Genomic DNA, 14,646 nt, shown 5'->3' on the forward strand with positions numbered 1-14,646 from the left:
TAAAAAAAAAAATTATATATATTTCTCTCTTTTTTTCTTTTTTCTCTTTTTTTTTCCCTCATTTCTTTTTTTTTTTTCTTATTTCTTCTTTGTATACATAACTTCACTTTTTCTTTCTTACTTGTTTTCCAATTGTACATATAAACTTATTATACCAAATGATCACTATTACCCCTACAGAAGAAAGAAAACGATCTATGGATGATGATTACTTATTACAAGTATTTCAGAAAAGAAGACCAAGTCTGAACTTTACGGTACCAGATTTCAAATGCGATGCTTATTATCAAGAATCACTTCAAACGTTGAGTCTTTCAGATATTTTACAGGAGTATCACTCTATCATCTTATTCTTTTATGAAAGGGATTTGTAAGTGTTTCCTTTTTTGATATTTTTTACTCACGGGATTTTTTTATTTTTCTCATAGTACCAATAGCGCTATTAATGATATTCTTCAAGTCAGGTACATCCAAAAAAAAAAAAAAAAGAAAAAAAAAAGATAAACTGGCTTTGGATTTAGATGGATAGATAAGAGATACAACTAAAAGCGTAGTATATATATATATTACATATTAAAAAAAAAAAAGACGGGAAGTTGATTAGGGAAGGTCATCGGAGACTGAAACCATCTATCTTTGTTAAGAACCTTTCATTATCAAGTATGTGGAACACGGGAATCTAAATAAGCTTCTTTTTTTTTTTTTTTTTTTTTGTAGAGAATGTTATAAGGAATTCATGGACAAAAAGGCATTACCCATTATGATTTCAACCGATACTGCCATGGTTCATCGAGGATTCTGTTCTTCTTCAATTCAAGGTGGATTAAATACTGTACCTGAATTTCCTTTACGTAAATGTGTGATTCATTTTTCTTTTTTTTTTTCATTGTACTCATTTTTTTTTTTTTTTTTTTTTGATATTCTGATCAGTCGGAGATGCAACACGGTTGATATCAAGGCATTTTGATGTTTTAGAAAATGAAACCGGTAATGCTCGACGGTCTGTATTTGTGATTGATCATCATCATAAAATCAAATATAGTTTCATGCCATTGGATAGCGAACAACCTTATTCAATGTCGGTTATATTATCTATGGTAATCACAAAAAAAAAAAAAAAAAAAAAAGAAACATCAATTAAATAATAACATCCCACTTTTTTTTTTCTTTTTCTTTTTGGAATTAGGTGAGTAATATCACAAAATGATGTCGATTTTACAATCAAAGTCAATCACACACATATCCATCGTACATAGTATCCATTTGTGAATAGTTTAGTTCTCTTTTTTATATATCATCCACGTTTCAATAAACCAACTTTTGCAATATGATTTTTTGTTTTAAGGAAAGGAAATGATATTTTTTATTTTATTCTGATAAGACGCACAGGTATGTCAAAAGATAATTATATACGTATATAGTAAAAAAATATAACAACAACTTAAAAAAAAAAAAAGAAGAATGTGATTATAAGGGAAAATAGTACACAGAACATATATATATATATGTATAAAATAAAACTAACTGACTAAAAAGAATGTATAGGGAATCTATTTCTTCCAAGTATAATGATGATTAGTCTTGTAAATCACACCATCCTTCCGTACCAATAAAATGGGTTGTTGTTTGTTGGGACCAGTTTTCAAATCAGGGGATCCCATCAAAGAAGAAGGAATCACACAAACAAGGGCTTCAGGAGACTTAAATTCAGTAGCTAGACTTTGATCACCTACATAGACCGTCAATGTTGAAGTAAAACCTTCACCCCATAAACATAAAGTTGCATCGCCTTGAGATATCGAACTCACCATAGGGAAGGGAGACACCTCGGATTGTACCAAACCATTGTCGCTAGGAGGAATGGCAAACGTATACCTGACGCAATCAGTACCCACTATTGTCCATACAGCCGCATCCGATACATCTTGTTCAAAATAAGCTCCTTGTGAGGTATCGTTCTGATCCAATGAAGATGATGCTGCACTACTCCGCCGCCTTCCACCTAATCCATTGCCAGTAGTTGTAGTAGTAGGAGGAGGAAGCATATTTGATTCTCGTGGCGTTCCATTTTTGTTTGTTGTAGATGATGGGGATGATAAAGTGGATGCTAAACGATGAGGAGGACTATGACATTTGTGACGACCTACAACATCATTCAAACAAGCTAAAAATGTGTTACGATGTTGCTGTGGTTGCTGCTGTTGTGATTGTTGTTGAAGTCCTCTACCTGTTGAATATGAATGGGATGGTGATGGTGATGAAGGTACATTTGTGTTGGAGACAGGTGGTTGGATTTCAAAAGCTACCTTATGAAGTTGAGAGACTGGATCCCCGAGAGCTTCGCTTGTAGATGATAATGTAGGTTCCATTACCATGATTCCACTAAGAGCTAAACTTCCTTTATCCACTTTTCGAATCGTCATCACTGGACTAACCAATCCTGTTGTAAGACATTGTAAGACAATAGGTTGATTGTAATGTACTGCGAGTTGTTCCTTTCCAGTATGATGTAAAGCCATAGCAGGTGGTGGTGGATAATGTGTTGTTGTAGAATTATCGGATGTTGGTATTGTTGATTGTTGAGTTCGTTGAGGGTCAACAATCCATATCACAAAAGGATCCCATACATTTGTACGTGCAACAAAACAACAATTGCTGGCTGCATTGGTATTTGATGATGATGTTGATGATGATGAATTTGGCTGTGATGAAACACCTAGGTATTTTGTTGATACTGTTTGTGATCGAATTCGATTAAATAATGAAATAGTAGTACCATGATGAATACATACTAATTAGAACGAAAAAAAAAAAAAAAAAACTGGACATGAGTATTCATTCTATTCATCCCTTGTAGTATAACTTACAATCAATGTTTTTCAAACTTTGTCGTTTTTTACTTGGTTTGCTGATGACTTTGATTCCTTTGCTTGCAAATGTGCCTATATTTTCACCATTAGGGAGTTGAATATTAACCATCACCTGCACACGTTTTCTCTTTTCATCAGCATCGTTGATATGAAGATGTTTGGATACACATTTTCCAATAGTCGAAGGTGAAGAAGAAGATTCATCAGAGGTAAAAGTTGACGGTAATACAGATGGTGGTGGCGTTGACCATTCCAAGAGTCCAGTTTGTTGTGTCGCTTCCCCAGAAATTTGAATCGTCAATCTAGGTTGTTGCATAGGTGCATTTGTGATAGGTGATGGTGATGATAATGATGTTGAAGATGATGATGGTATAGAGGTACACCATGTACCACTAAGCACAGTTGTAGGAGGAGGACATAAAAACCTATCATAGAAAAAATAAACGTGAATGATTGATAACATATACAGGTTCCGCTTATCGCTGGTTTTTTTTTCCGTTTACCTTTTTTCCGTTCCATAACTTTTTTGCGCTACACGACTTGTCAAAAGCATCACTGTACGTTCTCCATAACGATCAGTTACATATCTCTTCACCAAGGATCGAATGGCGTCATAAGGTATAGGTGAAGGTGAAGAAGGATGTAAAAGTTGTTGCTGTTGTACGATATCAGAGGACGCTTCCTGTTTGAGAAATGGCATCGGTTCCAAACCCATTGTAATCGGATCCATAGTTGTAGCATTCGTAGTAGCCGAGTGATTCTTCTTTTGCCGTTTCTTTTTTGGTTGCTGTTGGTGATCATCAGTATCCTTTGTAGTCGAGACAGAATCTGCACCAGTTGTCGTGGTCGCAATGGAAGGTGGAGAAGATGATGTTGAATCATTTGTGGTGGAGGATGTTGTATTTGATAATAACCATGTTGGAACCACGTCCCCAGGTGGATGAAATATATCCATATTCATCATCATATTGTTGTTAAAATCAGAGGATGAAGTCATGAATGAAGTAGTTGGGTGGAGTTCGGCCAGCGCGTCCTTGTTATTATCAAGATCATGATGTAAATGTTGCTGTTGTTGTTGTTGTTGTTGCTGCTGCTGTTGTTGTTGTTGATGATGATGATACGTCAAGTGAGGATGGTGTAAAAAACTATCAGTCTGTTGCATAGACATAGCTCGACGATGAGGTGTAAAGTGATAAAGATGATGGTGAGAATGGTTTAACTGGTGTTGATGTATTTGTTGTTGTGGTTGTTGTGGTTGATGTTGATGTTGTTGTTGTTGTTGTTGTTGACTAAGTTGATGTAAATGAGACATGGCAGTTGAAAAGTTCAAGTCATCAACAGGATAGGCAGGTTGATCAAACCAAGTAGAATCCATTCCGTGTAAGTCCAATTCACCCAAAGCTACAGAATGACGTCTTGAAGAAGGATTTGATTGATTAATAGTTTGATCTTGTTGAGAAGAATCATGAGTAGGTTGAAAGATTGACTTCAATATAGCATCCAAGTCTAAAGTTGAAGTTTGTTTGTTTTCCAATTTGGCGTCGTCCAATACATTATTGTTTGTTAAAGAGGTATGTTGTGGTGTAAGTACAGTATCTTCATCATTGTTATCCAAAAAACTTTGTGACATCGTCCAGCGATTCTCTTCCTATTGTTTTTATATATAAGATAAAAAAGGAGACAAAAAAAAAAGTGGAGAAGAAAAGAAAAAAAAAAAAAAAAAAAAAAAAAAAAGTTGGGGTAAGAGGTTAAGATTTGAAACGACAAAAATCTTTTCCTATCCACCAATCCAGTTCCTTGTGTAACTAATCTCAACCAAACGAAATTCGCTTTGCCTTACTGTTTGCAGCGCCTTTTGAATAAAAAATACTGAACTACCCTCGCGTATCAAAATGCGGGGGAAACCTTCTTAACCATTTCCCGCCAAAATCAAACTTCATCCTTCCTTTTCATCCATCATTATAGAAAGGGTAAAGCTTTACTCCGATACCTTTTTTTTTTTTTTTTATCTTTCGGGTTATACTATATATACACACTTTGAATTGAAAGAATCCTATCTTGACAACTATGTTTATTATCATAGTAACGTCTAAGCGGAGATCACACCTATCAATTTTAACTACAAAAAAAAAAAAAAAACATTCCTTTTCACGCAAAAATTACAATTCAAACTTTAAAAACAACGTTTCTTAACAAGCATTCTTTGTTGAAAGCTACTTTCTTTAAAGAACTCTACGATTATTACGGAAATTTATTTTATAAGCTTGATTGTTGAAAAATTCTCCCGTGATCATCTTTTATATCGCCACTAGATAAAGAATGAATACCTTTTTTTTTTTTCTTTGGATCGCAACATTTATCACTAGTCAGTATTTGAAATTTTCTGCCTTAAAAAGACCTCTTTTTTTTTTCCAAACATCTTTTTTTTTTTTTTTTCCTTTGTATCAATCCATTTTTTTTTTTTTTTGAATCAAACTTTTGGCAAAGGATCATCATGCGATTCACTATTACTTCTTCTATTGCTCTTTTATGTTTGGCTAACTCAGTATACGGTGCTGATCTTCAACATGCTTCATCAGCTGTAGGTCTCTCCAGTGCAAGTGCTAGTGCAAGCCACTCTCTTTCTGCTTCCAATTCAATTTCCGCATCCTCTATGATCACTCGTCCCTCTGATGTTCCTTCTCATCATAATCAAGTGGATAAACGTAACATCATCGATTTTTTCAAGAGATTGATCGATCCTAACGCTGAACAACAAGCCAGTGCTAGTCAAAGTGTTCATGCTAGTGCTAGTGCATCAGCATCTATTTCTGCCGCTTCATCATCTGCTTCTTCCGATGTGCATCCATCATTAGAAAAAAGAGAATTTAAAGACCTTTTGCAAATGCTTCGAGGTGAATCACATGTCTCTGTATCACTCTCCGCCTCTGCATCTGCTCCTGCATCAGCATCTGCTTCTTCTGTTTCGGCTCATGCTCATGGTAAGCGTGATATGATGGTATCTGTATTGGCTGCCAAACAATCTGCCTCTGCTTCCAGTCGTCTTCAATCATCAGCATTACCTTCTCCATCATCCGTCATCAACAACAACAACAACAAAGCTCATCATCGTTACTCTGGTCATCACCTCAAGCGTCAAAATAGTAATACCGATGATGATCATCATTCTTCATCTGCTTATCATCGTGCTTCAGCTTCAGCATCTGCCTCAAACAGTAAATCTTATTCCATCAGTGCTAATCATCATGTTAAACGCGCTCCTAGTAGCAGTATTGCACCTTCTGCCTCTGCCTCTCTATCTGCTTCTGCCTCTAATCTTTCTTCCCGTCGTCATGTCAAGCGTGCTCCTAGTAGCAGTATTGCTCCATCTGCATCTGCCTCTGCCTCTGCCTCTGCATCCGCCTCCAATATTTCTTCCCGTCTTCATGCCAAGCGCGCTCTTAGCAGCAGTATTGCTCCATCTGCCTCTGCCTCTGCCTCTGCCTCTGCATCCGCCTCTAATATTTCTTCTCGTCTTCATGCCAAGCGTGCTCTTAGCAGTAGTGTTGCTCCATCTGCCTCTGCCTCTGCCTCTATCTCTCAATCCGCATCTGCCTCTAATCTTTCCGCTCGTCATCATGGTAAACGCGCTAGTATGTCATCCTCTGCTGGTGTATCTGCTTCTGCCTCTCATCAAAGTGCTCCCATCAGTGCTCGTAAAATGGCGTCTGCTTCTGTTTCTCCCTCTGCGTCCGTTTCTGCAAGCGAAAATGTTCCTGCTCCCACTAATATCCCCACTGATGATGAAGAAGATTTGATTAGCATTGATGATGTTGCTGAATTGTTTGGTGATGCCTACTTGGAACAAGGTGAATTGGATCAAGTTGAAGATTTTGCTGAAGTTGATGATCCTTTGTCCTGGATTAAAGATGATGTTGCTGAAACTAAATGGAAGGGTTATAACTACAAGGAATATTAAGAAATAGATTAGGATCTGCTTTTGTTTGATCTTTTTTTTTTCTTTTATTTTCTTTTGATTTTCCTTATATATCTTACCTTTTATGATTCTCTTTCATTGCCCCCCCTTTTTTTTATATATATATGAATATCTATATATAAAGTATAATAATAATAAAAAAAATATTTGATACATTTACCTACATAATCATAAAATATCGTCACATTCATTGTCTTCCAAAAAAAAAAAAAAAATCTTCACTACATTGGACCATCCACCAGGAGAAGACCGTATATGAGTATGTATATGTATATAGTTTTATTTCAAGAAGAGGATAAATAATAATAGCTTGATACAACAAAGGGGATGAGGGGAAGGTAGAATAAAACACAAGGAAAAAAAAAAAAAAAAAAAGGAAGTAATACAAAAGAAGGAAGGAGAGAAAAGATAACTAAATATACGCGTAGGGTTTCTCCGATAGGGGTGAAGGATGATAATTACCATTGTTGTTGTTGTTGGCACGGCCATGTGAGTTAGTGTTGATGGTTGTAGAGGTAAAACGATGATCTTGCTGGTCAACAGAAGTCGTCGTAATCGTATAAGGAGATGTCTGTGAAGGATCGTCACTGTATCTGAATGGATTGGAGGAGGAGGCTGTCGAAAAAGTGCTATATTGACTAACATCGGATACTGTACTGTCTCTGTTGGTGCCAGTGTTATTGGTTCCAGGGAAGTATAGTTTCTTTGATACTTTTGCTGTAGATTGAGCTGAAGTCGATGAGGGAATAGTATTATGCAAAACATGTCCTTGATGCAGTACTTTGCCTTCATTGTGTTCATTGTACAGAGTGATACTTGGCGCATCCATAGATGATGGTGATGATGATGTTGACTGTGTTGTTGGAGTTGGTGATGGTGCTGATTTATTACGTTGGAAAAGAGGAGCATGTAGAACTGTAGCTGTAGATTGGCGAGTGTTTTGTGATATCTCTGGTGAAGTTGTTGAGGATGACTGATGTAACAAATATTTTGAGTCTGAAGAAGGTGATGGTCGTAAAGTGTTTGAATCGGTATTGGCAACAGGATCAGGATATTGGATATATGGAAGATCAGCTTGAGTTTGGGGATTATTATTGCTGTGTTGTTCTTGTTGATCTTGAGTAGCATAACTTGAACGCATTTGGGAAAACGCTTGAGTCAAATAATTGTATTTTGATAATCGTGCACCATTCACAGAGAGTTGACTTTGAGTACGGTTGTCATTTTGTTTTTCTGTATCAGGTGTGTTGTATTTTTTGATGCAATATAATTTATCCAAAGTAGCAGTTGTATTTTCAGAAGGTGAAGTTGGTGAGAAGTGAGGCTGTTGTTTATCTACTAAGTGTGGTGATGATGTTGATCCAAAAGCGTTATGAGGCGAGTTGAATGAATAAGTACTTTGCTGATCAAATGGACGATCAACATATCCCATTGAGGTTTGCTTTTGAAATTCAGTGCCTTCGAGTACCATACTTGGAGTAATACCTCGTCCACGTGGAAATGATTTTGGTTTGTTCCTGCGATGATACATAATACATCCAATCAAACATAATAGTAATAATAGACCACCTGCCGCACCACCAATGATTCCCCCAATTTGTGCGTTGGTTAAACTAGAGGTTGTATTATTTGTGGTTGATAATGTAGTTGGTGATGTAGTTGATAGGGATATAGATAAAGGAATTGTTGAAGTAGGCGTTTGAAGAATATTAGAAGAGGTTGGTAAAATAGATGTCGTTAATGGTGTTGCCCCAAGAAGACCTCCATAATCACCAGTGAGAACAGCAGTACCACCAGTAGGAAGAATCATAACCGATCCAGATATAGTGTTTCCACCACCTATTATTAAAAAGAAATAAGTTTAATAATTTATATCTATATATATATATATATATTCTCTTTATATATATACCTGAACTTTTGATTGTAGAGGCTTCCACCATAATTGTTTAAATAAATAATAAGAAAAATTCAATAGGAATAAAATCTTTTATATATAAATTGAATGTTAATGTAGAAGAAAGAAAAAGAAAGAAAAAGAAATAAAAAAAAAAGAAACCATAATTTACTATCAATTACGCGCGTTGTACAATGGTGGAACCCCGATTTACAGGTGTAACCAAAATCAACCCTCAATCTTTTTTTCATTTCTTACCATTTTTGGATACTCCTTTTTGTTTAAGAAATTTTCCTTTAATTGTGAGTTCATCCTCTTTTAAGAATGATTCCCGGTAATGAGTTCTTTTTTTTTTTTGGTCTCATTATTTAACATTACAAAATGTATTGGTAGCATTAAAATGTTAAAGAAAAGTTATAATTGGTTAATTTTTTTTCTTTTTTTTTTTTTTCTAATAGCCTATCTTCCGCACCCCCAAAAAAAAGCATGACTTTTTTCTTTCTTTTCTTTTTATTTTTTTCATGTCATTTTTATCCAAAAATAACCTTACTGATATATTATGGATTGAAACCTCTATTCCTGTTATTGCTTCTATTTATTATCACCTTCACTTAAAACAGACTCATTCTCTTTATTGTCCGGATGATGTTATTGATCATATCAACCACCAACACGTACGCGATCTAGCCCGTGATATTCTTTATGTGATAGATTCGGTATACAATAGTAGAGAAAAACGTTAATCACTTTAATTTAATATTTACTTTTATTATTATTTATTATTATTGGATAGAACAATTATAAAAAATTGGCTCTTCATTTTATACACTTCATATCCCTTTCGAAACGAGACGATCTTGTACGCTTTCTTCTCAAACGACGACCTCATTTGACAGTATCTTGTTTGACATTACCAGTTCCAGTTATTCAACAGTTTTATTTATCAGGATGGTCTTTCTCTCTTGGTCCTAAATCTGAACCTTTATGGTATCGTCAATGTCTTGCACCATTCAAGGAAACATATACTCCAGCGTTATCACTTGTACCATCCGATGCATCTCATACTAGTCAAGACTTTCTCCAACCATTCTTGATAGCTTCAAAGGAATTTACAAAGAAGGTATTACCAGACAAACAAAAGAAAAAAAAACAACATTTCGGTCGACATATCAATAGTAACTTTGTTTCTTTTTTCTTTTTATTATTTTTATTACCATGAAAGGCTCTTTTTGTACATATGACTCAAGATATGATTCAATTCAACCCAACAAATACAACTTCTAATAGTACTCAAACAGACAATTTATTTCAAATAACGGATGCGGCATTACTGGCAATTCAAGGATGGATGGACGCAATATCTTCATTACCAAGGTAAAAACAATGAAACATATATATATAAAAATGAATTAAAACTAAAAAGAAATCAATCTCATTCATTATAGTGAAGCTGGAAATTCACTGATCTTGATTGCAGATGAATCCATCTTTTTTAGTAAAACAGAACAACTAGAACTACAAGAAATAAATCATGAACACCAAAATCAAAAATTATCCCTTAGACGGCAACAAGTTCAGCATATGATGGAGTCATTAGCATATCAACTTCCAGTTTACCTTTATCTTAGTCATTACAACACATCACGGAATAATACAATTGACAATAATTTAGCATGGCTACAACAGCGACATCATATTTCTATCGCCTATTCTATACTGATGACTTGGGGTCCCTATCAACAAACTGTGGAACAGCTGGATCAATCAGTCAGTATGCCTATTCATCTTGATTTGACCTGTATTGCGAAATATGACCGATCTAGGTGGAAAACTGAATTGTAAGTCAACAAGTTCAATTTCCTAGTAACTAACATCCGTTTTCGTTCGCTGGTCAATATAGTGTTGAGTTATTAAGGAAACATGCCTATCATCCTCATTTGGAAAAGGAACGGTATATTTCACCTGATAAATTGTAAGTACACCACTCACTTTATATATGTATACTGATATTAATATATCTTTTATTTACTTAGGAATCTATCTTCATCTAATGAAGACTATGTTACACCAATGTTGAATCTGGACGATCATCATTTTATATCAACAAGAATGGAATCTGGTGAAACATTTAGTCATAGCGTCTCCTCTATGGTAATAAAAAAGAAAGACATAATTCACGGATAGAGTATTGGTAATGCATATGTTTTTAACCTTTTGATTTATCTTTTCATTATAGAATTCAAAAGTAATGGAATCATGGGTGAAGGTACAACATATTACAACTGGAGAAAGTGATCATGATAACAATGGACAGAAAAACAATATGAAAATAAATGACAGCGAGAAAACTCATCATGATATGACAGGTGACTTTACATCAGACGCGTCTACACAAGAAGAGTCGACATTGAAACTGGAACAGCTGGTGAAGCAAATCACTCAGGACAGAATACAGAACTACATAGCCAATAGCGGTGCTTTTACAAGGGGACAAGGTCTTTTACATACATTCAGTGAATTATCGTGTACTTGGAACGATGCAAATGATACTCTTCTTTTATTTGCCAAGGCTAAGGGTACAAGCGAAACACCTTATGATGTACATATTGTTCTCGATAGAAAGGGCAACGAACGAGGTAAACAAAAAAAAAAAAAGAATTCAAGAAATGATAGGAAAGGATAAAAAGTAATATACAAAATGAATTGATGTATCATATCTATAGTGATCAGAGATGGGAAATGTACTTGCCCAGTTGGACGGAATGGACGATGCAAGCATTGTGCAGCTTTATTATTACTATTTATGAACGACAGCGATGGATTTAAACGTAATAACCAAGGACAAGAACAAAAAACGACCATGACCACGCAAAACATATCGACATCAAAATCGTCTCCTTCCACAACAGAGACAATACCAACGATAACATCATCATCTGTGGCAAATAACACTCTTATATCTACAAAACAACATCTCATAGAAAATGATTCAGCAAGAATACTAGCAGCTCCTTCACGGTCATCACCATCATCAACACCATTGGAAAAATTTAGTGACAAGGAAACAGATACCATTACTCCTGATATTGACGATTCGATGACTAGCAGCAGTCCTTCTACGACAGAGCAACACAACCCAACTGATACTGCAACTGATCATGATCTTCCTCCAAGGCGACGTCGCGTTTTACCATGGGCTCAAGATCCAACACAGAAAGGGACGAAAGGTAGAAAGAAGCAACGAGTTAGTAAGAAACAGTCAATACCATCTGACTCTTTCCATGATCCGGAGGCCAAGAAAACAAGTCCTTTATCACCTAGAACTGGAAATAACAAAAAGAAGACGGCACATCAGACAGATAATTCTGAAGATGATGACGGCAATGATGATTTTGAACAAGAATTCCAAGGAGACAAAGGGACACCAATGCGACGACCGAGAAGAAATACTCAACAAAAAATCAAATTGGTGTCAAATATGACAGGTGACGATCTCGATAAAATGTCATCAATGATGGACGATAGCATGGATGAAGGAAAACAAAGTCAAACATTGGAAAATGAATGTTTTAACTACCAAAAATCTTCTCTTAGTTTGGTAAGTCATCATCAAAAATGAAATACAAAAAAAAAAAAAAAAAAAATTGGATGTATGATATTGATTTTTTTTTTTTTTTAGCCCATGACAAACCTAGATCTTCTTTCGTCAAATGATAATGATGGCTCAGAAACTGAAGATGAGGATCAATCACTTTTACCACAACTTGATTCCGGAGAGCTGGCAAACGCAGACGAAACAAGATCTTATCCTTTGGAACAACCGCAACAACATCAACACCAAAAAGATCATATACCTAGTCGTTTTGCTAGATCAACTACTTCAGACTTGTTTGATGAATTAGATCTTTAGAGCTTCATCTTCCTTCTTTTTTTTTGGCGGTTTTTTTTTATATATATCTTTGAATTTCAATAAACTTATCTATATGTATAGTGATTTTGTGAACGGTCTGGATATGATGGAGGATGGATGTGGGTAAAGGATGCAGTAATTGTATAGCTGTATGGTATGTGATGACGGATGATAACATAATATCTTACATGAAGGGATAATGATCCTATAAAAGGTTTACTCGTGCTCCATGTTACTTTATTCCTATGAATAATAATACAATGAATAAATAAGAACATGATATTATTAATAACAAAGTAAATAAAGAAACATCATAGATGATTAGTCTTGATCATTAAAATCTATGACAATGATAGATCGTCTCTAAAAAAGGATAATTGAAGTGTGATAATCGTATGATCAATGATGATGGAGGAATTGTGAAGATGGATATGGTAAACGATATAAAATATATAAAGTTGCTTACTACTTTTTCGTATAATTTAAACACTCACGCGTCTCAATCTACACCTATCTTTATTCAATTTTTTTTTTTTTTTTTTTTTGTACGAAATGTTTTGTGTATTTTACCACTGATGCTGATTGTCATTGAATATATGATAAAACTATTTCTATTGAACAATAATACTAGAAACATAATCTTAAAAAAAAATTATTTATTACAAAATGTCTAATACAAAAAACATATGGACTGACAATTACTAAAGTTCTAATCATTCCCAATGGTCTTATGGGTTCGAATATATGTCCTACTGTCTTGATCTGCGCGTCGAATAGGTTCGGGAATACGGTATTGAGAGGTTGCCAAGATAATCCTAATAGCTGTATCCAGAGATATCCGATGACCTTGACTGATATAAATAGGATTTGGTGCTGTGTCTACTGTTCGAACGGCTGCTCCATAAATGATACCTGATGATCCTTTTAGTAGCCATCGATCACCTCGTTTGTTTAAATACTGCCTTGTCTTTTCCTTGACGTACTGCATCTGTAATTCAGGTCCATCTTCAATCACTAAAAAGTTCTTACCGACACCGATCGTAGGTATATCTGCCACCACCCCTAAATGACAAGCAATCCCACACTTCCGCGGATGTAATCGACCGTTACCTACACTCATACATCCACAAAAAAAAAAAAAAAAATCAATTCTTCTTTCCATTCTTTTATATTGATTCTATTTTTTTTCCTTACCATCAACAAGAAGAATTTGAGGGTAAAATGAAGGTTGATTGGTTTTCAAACGATTCAATAATGTTTGCAAAGGTTCCACTTCACGAAAAGCTAGAAAGCCAGCAATGTAAGGTAAATATAATCGAGTTTCCAAAAAATCAGTGTATACAACCTAAAGAAAGAATATAATTAATATTTGATTCAAGTCTCCAGTTCTTTTTTTTTTTTTTTTGACCTCCAAAGATGGATACTTCATCACAACTAGACAGGCCACAGCATGTTCCATATCATCCCCACCAGGAAAACTGAGATCTACACCACCAATATATTGTAGATCTTCAAAACTATTCGTGTCAAAATCTACTTGGTCATCTAATACTATCATGTTCCGCAGCTGTTCTTGTATCCTGTTCAAATGAAAGAGTCCTATTAGTGTTTCTTAGAGATGATCAGAGTTGAGTAAATCATTTTCTGTTCCACTTACGATTCCCATTCTTTCCTTTGTTGGGCATTGGGGTCTTCAATATATTCATTTAACGCGAGTGTAGCCATATTATATTATAAAAATAAAAGAGGAAGAAAAAGGGTAACCTATGTGATTTCTGCGGGGACTAAAAAACTGGTCGATCTCCAAGACCTTCCCTTTTTTTTGGATTTTGAAAATGGTACATATATCATTATTTACTAATAGATGGACAACAAATAATAGTATGAATGTATGTATGGGCATTGGAATGAAATAGGTAGATATTGTGGATTGATATGACAAGAGAAAGTAATAAAAAGAAAAAAAAAAAGGTAGTATCAGACTGGAGAGTCC

General features: G+C 35.0%; 6 protein-coding genes across 6 annotated transcripts; 3 read left to right on the plus strand and 3 right to left on the minus strand.

Annotated features, from left to right (window-relative positions):
• Positions 1-49: 49 nt before the first annotated feature.
• On the plus strand, positions 50-1,330 carry BX664DRAFT_331415 (thioredoxin-like protein). Its single transcript, XM_051545135.1, has 5 exons — positions 50-370; positions 429-464; positions 718-851; positions 931-1,097; positions 1,187-1,330. The coding sequence occupies exons 1-5, from the start codon at positions 159-161 to the stop codon at positions 1,205-1,207; spliced, it is 570 nt and encodes a 189-aa protein (XP_051399647.1). The 5' UTR covers positions 50-158; the 3' UTR covers positions 1,208-1,330.
• Positions 1,331-1,550: 220 nt separating this feature from the next.
• Positions 1,551-3,570, minus strand: BX664DRAFT_263633 (beta-trefoil DNA-binding domain-containing protein; the record flags this gene model as incomplete). The annotated part of the gene is made up of 3 exons (XM_051540777.1): positions 1,551-2,791; positions 2,868-3,295; positions 3,374-3,570. The coding sequence occupies 3 exons, from the start codon at positions 3,568-3,570 to the stop codon at positions 1,551-1,553; spliced, it is 1,866 nt and encodes a 621-aa protein (XP_051399648.1).
• A 1,794-nt stretch (positions 3,571-5,364) lies between these two features.
• Positions 5,365-6,828, plus strand: BX664DRAFT_314075 (uncharacterized protein; the record flags this gene model as incomplete). The annotated part of the gene is made up of 1 exon (XM_051542650.1): positions 5,365-6,828. The coding sequence occupies one exon, from the start codon at positions 5,365-5,367 to the stop codon at positions 6,826-6,828; it is 1,464 nt and encodes a 487-aa protein (XP_051399649.1).
• A 374-nt stretch (positions 6,829-7,202) lies between these two features.
• Positions 7,203-8,899, minus strand: BX664DRAFT_331419 (uncharacterized protein). The gene is made up of 2 exons (XM_051545136.1): positions 8,759-8,899; positions 7,203-8,685 (listed from the first exon to the last, which is right to left on the minus strand). The coding sequence occupies exons 1-2, from the start codon at positions 8,787-8,789 to the stop codon at positions 7,259-7,261; spliced, it is 1,458 nt and encodes a 485-aa protein (XP_051399650.1). The 5' UTR covers positions 8,790-8,899; the 3' UTR covers positions 7,203-7,258.
• A 200-nt stretch (positions 8,900-9,099) lies between these two features.
• On the plus strand, positions 9,100-12,737 carry BX664DRAFT_331421 (uncharacterized protein). The gene is made up of 9 exons (XM_051545137.1): positions 9,100-9,126; positions 9,202-9,459; positions 9,537-9,863; positions 9,966-10,117; positions 10,189-10,581; positions 10,644-10,715; positions 10,777-10,894; positions 10,980-11,379; positions 11,467-12,737. The coding sequence occupies exons 2-9, from the start codon at positions 9,265-9,267 to the stop codon at positions 12,360-12,362; spliced, it is 2,553 nt and encodes an 850-aa protein (XP_051399651.1). The 5' UTR covers positions 9,100-9,126; positions 9,202-9,264; the 3' UTR covers positions 12,363-12,737.
• A 578-nt stretch (positions 12,738-13,315) lies between these two features.
• BX664DRAFT_121274 (endonuclease V) lies at positions 13,316-14,411 on the minus strand. The gene is made up of 4 exons (XM_051539757.1): positions 14,311-14,411; positions 14,062-14,233; positions 13,848-13,998; positions 13,316-13,763 (listed from the first exon to the last, which is right to left on the minus strand). The coding sequence occupies exons 1-4, from the start codon at positions 14,376-14,378 to the stop codon at positions 13,363-13,365; spliced, it is 792 nt and encodes a 263-aa protein (XP_051399652.1). The 5' UTR covers positions 14,379-14,411; the 3' UTR covers positions 13,316-13,362.
• Positions 14,412-14,646: the final 235 nt, after the last annotated feature.

This window comes from Halteromyces radiatus (assembly GCF_025201355.1).
Source record: "Halteromyces radiatus strain CBS 162.75 chromosome Unknown BX664scaffold_4, whole genome shotgun sequence".
Taxonomy (NCBI): domain Eukaryota; kingdom Fungi; phylum Mucoromycota; class Mucoromycetes; order Mucorales; family Cunninghamellaceae; genus Halteromyces; species Halteromyces radiatus.

What these genes read in the sequence shown, in the direction of transcription:
- BX664DRAFT_331421 (XM_051545137.1), top strand. Translation starts at nt 9,265, where the DNA reads ATGTCATTTTTATCCAAAAATAACCTTACTGATATATTATGGATTGAA. An exon ending in TTCTTTATGTGATAGATTCG is followed by an intron (nt 9,460 to 9,536) that starts GTATACAATAGT and finishes ATTATTGGATAG; the next exon opens with AACAATTATAAAAAATTGGC. An exon ending in GTCATAGCGTCTCCTCTATG is followed by an intron (nt 10,895 to 10,979) that starts GTAATAAAAAAG and finishes TTTTCATTATAG; the next exon opens with AATTCAAAAGTAATGGAATC.
- BX664DRAFT_121274 (XM_051539757.1), bottom strand. Translation starts at nt 14,378, where the DNA reads ATGGCTACACTCGCGTTAAATGAATATATTGAAGACCCCAATGCCCAA. An exon ending in CAAAGGAAAGAATGGGAATC is followed by an intron (nt 14,234 to 14,310) that starts GTAAGTGGAACA and finishes TCATTTGAACAG; the next exon opens with GATACAAGAACAGCTGCGGA. An exon ending in TGAAGTATCCATCTTTGGAG is followed by an intron (nt 13,999 to 14,061) that starts GTCAAAAAAAAA and finishes TTCTTTCTTTAG; the next exon opens with GTTGTATACACTGATTTTTT.
- BX664DRAFT_331415 (XM_051545135.1), top strand. Translation starts at nt 159, where the DNA reads ATGATCACTATTACCCCTACAGAAGAAAGAAAACGATCTATGGATGAT. An exon ending in TTCTTTTATGAAAGGGATTT is followed by an intron (nt 371 to 428) that starts GTAAGTGTTTCC and finishes TTTTTCTCATAG; the next exon opens with TACCAATAGCGCTATTAATG. An exon ending in TGTCGGTTATATTATCTATG is followed by an intron (nt 1,098 to 1,186) that starts GTAATCACAAAA and finishes TTTTGGAATTAG; the next exon opens with GTGAGTAATATCACAAAATG.
- BX664DRAFT_331419 (XM_051545136.1), bottom strand. Translation starts at nt 8,789, where the DNA reads ATGGTGGAAGCCTCTACAATCAAAAGTTCAG. An exon ending in CTCTACAATCAAAAGTTCAG is followed by an intron (nt 8,686 to 8,758) that starts GTATATATATAA and finishes TTTTAATAATAG; the next exon opens with GTGGTGGAAACACTATATCT.